The sequence below is a fragment of the Aquarana catesbeiana genome, linkage group LG04, assembly GCF_042186555.1.
Source record: "Aquarana catesbeiana isolate 2022-GZ linkage group LG04, ASM4218655v1, whole genome shotgun sequence".
In the NCBI taxonomy this organism is placed as follows: Eukaryota; Metazoa; Chordata; class Amphibia; order Anura; family Ranidae; genus Aquarana; species Aquarana catesbeiana.
In genome coordinates this window covers 559,652,645-559,661,776 of record NC_133327.1, presented here as the reverse complement: position 1 = coordinate 559,661,776, position 9,132 = coordinate 559,652,645, and the positions used below count along the sequence as shown (strand labels likewise).

The window sequence follows — 9,132 nt, the reverse complement described above, 5'->3', positions numbered from 1 at the left end:
TGGTTCTCATTTCCTCAGGAGGTATAATTAAAAATGGATTTAAAAGAGAAGATAAAAATATATATAAAAATATATATAAAAAATAAAAAATCAAATAAAAATAAACAGTAAGTTAAATTGGAATTGAAATAAGAACTCCTATATAGAGATGTTTAAAATTATTAAAGTATGAAAACATATTAGACATGGTAAACAAGAGTGTTATATAATCGAAGCAGGTGTAAAACGGGAGAAAGAGGGAATAGGTAAGTTTACCATATATATAAGAAACCCCCGTAGAAAACCATCAAAAACTATAATCTATATAATTTCTGTTGAAATTATAATAAAGGAAATATTGAGAAATAATAATAGATAATATGTATAGAAAGTCTTAAAACTCTTTGGGAAATTCGGAGATGAAGTAGGGGCACGTCTAAAAACCACCTATTTAAAATTAGATAAGAAGCACTTCAGAAACAATTTTGGAAGTAAGATAGGGACACGTATAAGACCCATCTATTTAAAAATTAGATAAAAAGCAATTCAGATCGATGTCCACATTCAATCCTCTAGGGACCAGACTCCCTAGGCGGTATATCCACTTAGTTTCGTTCTGGAATACTTTTATTCTTTTGTTACCGCCTCTCCAGTGGTCTTTAATCAGATCTATACCGTAAAAAATTAATCCTATAGGGTTTCTGTTGTGGACCTCATCAAAATGCCTAGAGAGGTTATGCTTTGGAAAGCCTTTTTTGATATTATTAATATGTTCTCTAATCCTAACGCGGAGAGGCCTAGTGGTTCTTCCCACATACTGTAACCGACAGGGACATTCAATCACATATGTGACGTGGGTGCTTTCACAGGTGATCAATTCCCTGATTTGGTACTCTTTCCCTGCTCTCGACTTAAAGGATAGTTTTCTCTTTGGCTGTTTTTTACTCACGCGGCAGGGTAGACACTTTTGGCATCTATAAAAACCTTTCATTTCAGGGAACAATTTAACCGTTTTTGGTGGGTCGATCACATTATGCACCAACTGATTCCTCAAATTGGGGGCCTTTTTGTAAATGAATCTTGGTTTTTTTGAAAGTATCTTCGCCAAGGTTCTATCGGATTTTAAAATAGGCCAGTATTTTCTAAAAATGTGTTCGACCGAACGGTATTGGTTGTTGAAACCAGTGATAAAGGCCATATCCATCTTGCAATGGTTGTCAACTGTCTCCTTTTTTCTCAATAGGAGATCACGATCTAGGCTCCCTATTTCCATCATATGCCTTATTAAAGGTTCTTTATGGTATCCTTTGTCAATGAATTTTTTAATTAAAGTGTCGGCTTGTGTGTAATAGTCGTCTATCCTGTGGCAATTTCTTCGTAACCTCATTAATTGACCTTTCGGAATGTTCTGCTTCCACTTAGGGTGATGACAACTAGATGTTGGAATATAGCCATTGCGATCCGTAGCTTTAAAAAAAGTTCTAGTGTGTAATACGTTGTTCTCTTTAAAGATCTGTACATCTATCTCATGAGGATCGCATTTCCCACTGAAAGAGATGCCATATTTATTTTGATTCATTGCTCTTAGGAAATCCTGAAATGAGTCTGCCGTGCCCCTCCACACTATGATCACGTCATCAATATAGCGACGGTAAAATTCAATCTCCGTACAGGAGATGATCAGAGACTGCAGACATAGTACAGGAGATGGTCAGAGACTGCAGACATAGTACAGGAGATGGTCAGAGACTGCAGACATAGTACAGGGGACGGTTAGGGATTGCAGACATGATTGATTCAGGAGATGGTCAGAGACTGCATTTAAAGCTGAACTCAGTGTACAGATATATAGTATCGCAGGGTTGCTCCACTCTATTTAAACCATCTCTGCAAGGTCAAGTCAATCATTTTCCTTTGAAAGTACAACCAAGTGACAGAAGAAAACATCATACCCAGTTTCCAAAATACAAATTTTCTTGCAAACACAGAACTGCTCAAGATTAGATAAGGACAGTAACCATTTAATGGGTCTGTGAAGCTTTTAGCCTGATCCAGCAGTAAATCCCTGAAAAAAAAAGAACATCAAACAATCTGTGCAGCACACACAGAGCTCTGGCTAAATAGCTGATTATAAGCTGAAATGGTTAACAGCCATGTGTCCCTGGTCTCATAGAATGCTGCTGCAGAGTCTTCCAGAGATCTTATCAGTGTGATCAGACAATGTGCAGGTCAGGTTAGGCAGATAAAAAAAGTAACCAGGGAGACAAGAATGAGGGGAGGCTGGTAACCTGCACACTGCCTGATCACATAGATATCTGAAATACACTGCAGCTGGCCAGCAAGTGTCACTGTGCTCCAGTCCAGACAATCCTGTTTTTTCCAGTCAGCCAGAGTTGTGTGTACTGGAGAACTTGCATTGTTGTAGTCATACCTCCTTGTTCCTTGTATCTCCCTCCTGGCGTCCCCATTCAGCCTCACTCCAGCACTTACAGTCAATGTGAGCGGGGGAGGACTACACTGCCTGCTGATTGGCTGTGGATTGATGGGAGGAGGAACAAGTCCTACCTTGTACTCCCCTAAGCAGCTGTGGGTTCCCTACTAAACCTACTACGGGAAATGATCAGTCCACAACCCAGAGAACACACAGTGTTCATGCTCCCTCCCACCTGCATTATCCTCCTGCACACCACAGACCTGCCTGCCGCACGATAGCCACATGCTCCTCTGTCCCTCCGCTGTTAGAATTCATTTCCTCAGCCAGCCCCGCCTCCTCTTCATAGCTCCTAGCTGACAGCAGCCACAGGGCAGCCAGCCTACCGGGAAATCTCCCGCTATCCCGGTAGGCCAGTCCAGCCCTGGACTCTGCCCTCTGTTCGTATTGCACTCCTGGTATTTAATGCTCTTTAAGACCCGCCCATTGTGAAATTTGACCACACCCACTATTTGATGGAGGGTGGGTGTGGGGGAGATGGGGATTTCGGGGGTCGTGGTTGAGTGCACCTATTTCAGAAAAAAAGGCCTGATGAGCACTATGTTAATAACATGTAAAGTGTACTCATAATGCAGGGAATTTGCTTTGAAACAGCCACGACAGTTGCAGCTACAATATCCAAACTGAAGAAATTTCTCAAGAACAATTTAAGTAGCAGGTTCACAGTTAAAACTATAAAACTGCTAGAACATTATAGTGCAGGATATCTTCATAAAAAAAAGGAAATGATAGTATTCAGTAAAAAGCTTAAAAAGAAAAGGTAACAGAAAGAGAAAGGAAAACAAAGACGAGCCAAAGGGGGGGGGGGGGGGGAATAAAAAAGAGGGTCTCAGGGTGGGTCCTCCTGGGTATACCATAATTCGCAAATATGATTGTGACCCTCCAGTTTGTCCTGTATTTTAGCAGTCAGTTTCTCCATCAACTCCATATCTTTAATCCTGGGTGCCCTAAATTTAATTTATTTACATATTTGTTCTGTGAGACGCATGTGAGGATTGTGTTATTTGGTGATGCGGCTGATTTATAAATGTCAGGCCTTGTGCGCTGGGTGACGTCCTTTGGCTGTTTCATTTGGTTAAGCATCTTCAAGCAGGTTCTGTTGGTTTAACTTGAAATACAAAGTGCACTGTGCTGCAGGTTAAAATATCTATTGAGTACAAAAAGCTTGCAGTCTGTGTGAGATTTCCTAGAAGAGTTTGAAAACTATCTATAGGACTTTGGACAATTTGTTTTAAAAGAAGCCATTTCTTTTTCTATACTTGGGACAGAAATAACAATCTACATCTAGCAGACATCTCAAGCCAAGATTGGAAAGCATGACCTCTTTTGACGATGTTTTGGAGGAAATTGGACAGTTTGGCTTGTTTCAGAAGCAGTTGTTTTTTCTCATGTGTTTTATCTCTGCCGTGTTTAGCCCAATATATGTGGGCATTGTGTTTCTAGGATTTGTACCTGAATTCAGATGTAGTAATCCTGCAGCTAAAGAATTAAGTAGAAAATGTGGTTGGAATTTTGAAGAGGAAATGAATTATACGGTTATCCTTCCAGATGACTCTGTGGATCCCCTATACTTTAGCCAGTGTCTGCAGTATGACTCAAACTGGAACCAGACATCTGTCTCTTGCACAGACCCAATAAGGAATCTAACCTCATATAGTAATAACAACATGACTGTTACCAGCTGTACTAATGGTTGGGTATATGATACTACGGGATCATCCATAGTAACAGAGGTAAGAGGATTAGCTTGAATAGTTGCACAAATAGTACTTTTAAAAACAAATATTTATGCCATGCTCTGATGCTGTCCATGAAAGGAGGCACTCTCCAGATATATGCTATATATATAGCACTGCTGCAGTCAAGTGTTTCAAATAGGTTCGCAGAACATGAATAAAGTTTGGGTGCTGAATCTATACCCTACTGAAGTCAATGGGAGCCTAATGTTAAAAACCTGTAATCCCCATTTCTAGGCTAAAATGCAAGGGATTGCCAAACAAGTGGCATGGTGGCTGGGAACATGTACCAAAGCAAATCATTATTTTAAAAACTCGTTTTGGTGGGGAGCAGCGATTTTAAGAAAACTTTATAATAAACTTTACACAATAATGGTGCCTTCAGATAGACCCCCTTCCCATGTGATTGAGTACTCTTACTCATTCACAAAAAAAAAAGTTAAACCTCCCCCCCAAAAAATGTTCTTTCATTAAAAAAAAAACCTCAGTAAATAAAGGGGGCTGTCAAGTATAGAAGTGATATTTCTACGGATACCATTAATTATGTTCAGGTTCTGCTGAACAAGCAAAAAGTATGACATTCAGACAAATACCTGAACTGAGCTTTGAGCTCATCCCTAGTTGCAAATGGAGTGGGACTTGCTAAACAATCTGCAAGAAGAGAATGAAGCACATGAAGCACATACTTCCATAACAACATATCAGCATCATGTAATTAGGTACTATAAATTAGGCAATTATAAAATGTAGCATTAGTAGCCTTTTTCCGTACTTGAAGCGGTATTAAAGCCAAAACTGTAATATATTTCAACTTACCAATCATTAGACATGGTGGCTGCTTTCACCTGGTGATCTGGTCAGTAACACACCTTATGTATTAGGCTACTTTCACACTGGCATGGTGGGGACGGTGGCGGTAAAGTGCCGCTAGTTTTAGCTTTAACTCTGTTATAGCGGCGCTTTTTGGCAGCTAGCGGGCCGCTTTTAACCCACGCTAGTGGCTGAACAAAGGGTTAAAAGCGCCCGTGTTGGGGTACTGCCGAAGCACTTTGCAGGTGCTTTGGCAGCGCTGCCCATTCATTCCAATAGGCAGTGGCGGTGGAGAAGCGGTGTATTCACCGCTCCTCCACTGCCCCAAAGATGCTGCTTGCAGGACCTTTTTTCCTGTCCTGCAAGCGCACCGCCCCAGTGTGAAAGCACTCAGAATTCCACACTGGGGTGGCTTGAGAGGCGCTTTACAGGCGCTATTTTTAGCGCAAAAACGCCTGTAAAGTGCCTCAATGTGAAAGGGGTCTAAGAGTTATGAGCATTGTCAGTCTGGTGGGTGGGGAGAGTTAGATGTACTAGCTGATAACATTTTTCAGCACATTTTGCTGTACTAGCAGATAAATTGAAGGTTAAGGCTCAGTTCACACTGCCGTGACCTGAAAGTTGCGCAACTTCTCGTGCGACTTTCCTAGGCAACTTTCTGGCAATTTTCTGGCGACTTGAGTACAACTTGATGCGACTTGATGTGACTTTGAAGCGACCTTGAAGCAACTTTGAAGCAACTTTCAGGGAATGCCTGGGTAATCTTCTTGTAATGTCAAATCCAAATCACATCAATATAGACGAGTATGCGACTTGGAGACGACTTCTATTAAAGTCTATGGGTACAAGTCGGATAGAATTTGGCTTGAAGTAGTACAGGAACCTTTTCTAAAGTCGGAGCGACATCAGTAGTGCCAATTAAGACAACTCTCATTGACTAACATGGGAGTTCACATGTGACGCGACTAGGGGTCTCACAAGTTGGATCCCAAGTCATGGCAGTGAGAACCGAACCTAATACTTTAGAAACAAAGCAAAAATGTTTTCCTTTTAAAAAAATCAATAAATAAAATCTGATGATTGTAAGCACCCCAGTCAGTAGTATATGGTTTGTCTCAACCCTCTAACTACTATATATGCAGGGCGTCTTGCTCTATTAAAAAATAACAGACTTACTGGCTGAATCACTAGGTGAAAATAAAGGAAACAACGCTTAAAGTGGTTGTAAAGTCACAAGGTTTTTAATCCTAATGCATTCTATGATAAAAACCTTCTGTGTGCCCTCAGCACCCTGAGCCCCATCTCTCTCCAGCGATGTCCACGCGTGCTTCGGCCACCCAAGACTCTCCTTCTGATTGGCTAAAACACAGCAGTAGTGCCATTGGCTCACATTGCTGTCAATCAAAGTCAGTTAGCCAATCAGGAGAGAGAGGGGCGGGATGAATCGAGGGTCCGTGTCTGAATGAACACAGGGAGCTGTGGCTCTGCTCGGGTGCCCCCATAGCAAGCTGCTTCCTGTGGGGACACTCGACAGGAGGGAGGGGCCAGGAGCACAGAAGAGGGACCTGAGAAGAGGAGGATTGGGGCTGCACTGTGCATATCCACAGCACAGAGCGGGTAAGTATAATATGTTTGTTATTTTTAGAGAAAAAAAAACGAGACTTTACAATCACTTTAAAAAATAAAACAAATGAAGCCAACATGTCTATGTTGGTAAACTGCAGTATCATAAATGTTTGCTTTTGGGTTTAATAACACTTTAAAGCAAACCATTTCATTTTTCAGACATGGTTAACTGCCCACTAAAATATACAGCAAGTACCTGTAGATGGCTACACACTTTTCCAGCTTATTCTCAGAGCACTCCTGGAGCCCCAAAATCCAAAGTGAATGAATAGACAAATTGTGACCATAGCTTGCATGACTATACTTGGGCCTGCCCTTACAGGACCCTTTGCCTCTTTATTGGCCAATGAGTCCACCTATAACAATTATTGGCCAATAGCGAAGTGAGGGACTATATCCACACAGCAAAATTACATGCTCTTAAAATAAATCAAATATGCATGAAAGTATCTAAAGATGGTCCAATCTCAGTTTAACAAATTTAAAGACCTTACAGGCATAATCCAATGAGTTAGTCTACCCAAAACTGATATTTCAGTTTTCATTAAATGTTGGAGAATTAAACCACCTGAATTTTTTCTCACCTCTTGGGAGCCCTGTTGGTGAGACATCTGCGCTTGTGTTCTGGGTCAGCAAATTTGGCGTGGCCATTATGAGGGGTTCCCAATCTCCCTTTTAGATCTATATATTCTATATTACAGGAAATATAGTGCTGGAAAACACAAGGATAGGTGGGTTGACTCAGAACTCCCATGTACACAGGGATAGAATTATGACCTGGAGATCTTAGTGGTGAACGATCAAAGATATGAAAAAAACCCGGGGAGTGACACAGTCATCCAGGCTCCACCTACACCTAAAATATTTTGAATGATCTGGTCCTTGAAATAAATACTATGCAAATTAAGGCATCTAAGGCATAGTTGTCTAAGCATGCAAAAAAAAAAAAAAACTCCAAAAAACTAGGACTGATCAATTTAATGCCATGCACACACGAGCGGAATGTCCGACAGAAAAAGTCAGACGGGAGCTTTTCATCGTATATTCCGATCGTGTGTATGCCCCATCGGACTTTTTACGTTGAAAATTCTGACGGACCTAGAAAGAGAACATGTTCTAAATTTTTCCGACGGAACCAATTCCTATCGGAAAAACTGATCATGTGTATGCTGTTCCGACGTACCAAAAACAACGCATGCTCTGAAGCAAGTGCGAGACGGAAGCTATTGGCTACTGGCTATTGAACTTCCGTTTTCTAATCCTGTCTTATGTGTTCTATGTCACCGCGTTCTGGACGGTCAGAATTTGGTGTGACCGTGTGTTTGCAAGACAGCTTGAGAGGAATTCCGTCGGAAAAACCTTCAGAGTTTATTCTGACGGGAAAACCGGTCGTGTGTACAGGGCAGAAGAAGTAATATGTAAGCAAAGATCCTGCTGCTCTCAGATGAGCCAGCAAGGCTGTACGATCCAAGCTGTACAATCACCTGAGTGGGGTGCATGCCCTGCCACTGCTGCAGGAATGGAGACAACGAAGAAACGGATGACTGCACTCCCACTAACGATGCAATTCAGCTTTATTAAAAAAATCAATAAAAGTGTTTCACACGATAAACATGCTTTGTTTTGACACGTTCATTGTGTGAAACGTGTGAACCTTTTCCTCCCCTATCTGAATGTTCATCCACCTATGTTTTTATTGATTTTTTTAAATTTTTGGAATAAAGCTGAATTGCATCGTTAGTGGGAGTGCAGCCATCCAATTTCTAAGAAGTAACATATAGTTGAATTTGTATTAGGTCATGCAGTCTGAACAATCTGGATTTTATAGTGATAAATTGCTGCTTTAATGCTGAACCCCAGGGATGATATATTTTACATACTTACTTTGGGCCAGCTTGGCACGCATAATTTGGCACAGCTGCCATTCAGAGAACGCCTTGTATTTCTCTCAATGAATGCAAAGCATTCTCTGATTGGATGCGGTAGAGAGGAGGATGTCACTGTTCCTCTTCTTCACCTTGTCCAATCAGAGAACATTTATTAAAGTGGAAAAAAAAAAAGTCCTGCTAGATCACTACATGCTGGCCCCTTTTGCAGGTATAGATTTGTAACAGAAGTGCCTATACTGTTTAAAATCCAGTAATACACTGTCTCACCCTGCTCTGCACATGCTCAGTTGTGCTCTATTTTTTGGCACTGTGCTGAAAATGTAGAGGCCCATCTGCTGACAGCCTAAAGATTTAATGCTGTTCGGGGGCTCTCGGCTTCAGCAAAATGACAGCTTCTAGTAAGAAGAAACAGGAGCAATGCTGGAGACAATTTACAGCACACACTAATTTTGGTAACGTAATTATATTGCTACTGTATGTTAGCAAATTATATTACTGTGTGTTTGCCTTAAGTATCTCCACCAAAGCAGTCTTATGTCATGTAATAAGAAAAAAGAAAAAAACATTCCAGTTTCTTTGGCCTTGAAAAGTTTTAAAGCAT

The 9,132-nt window shown here is 41.0% G+C and overlaps 1 protein-coding gene across 1 annotated transcript in view; it reads left to right on the top strand.

Moving 5' to 3' along the window:
- Nucleotides 1–3,786: 3,786 nt before the first annotated feature.
- Nucleotides 3,787–9,132, top strand: part of LOC141140615 (solute carrier family 22 member 2-like) — a 94,862-nt gene continuing 89,516 nt past the window's right edge. Inside the window, exon 1 of the mRNA XM_073627995.1 lies at nucleotides 3,787–4,203. Within this exon, the coding sequence (XP_073484096.1) occupies nucleotides 3,787–4,203 (417 nt within the window). The remainder of the gene's footprint in view (nucleotides 4,204–9,132) is intronic.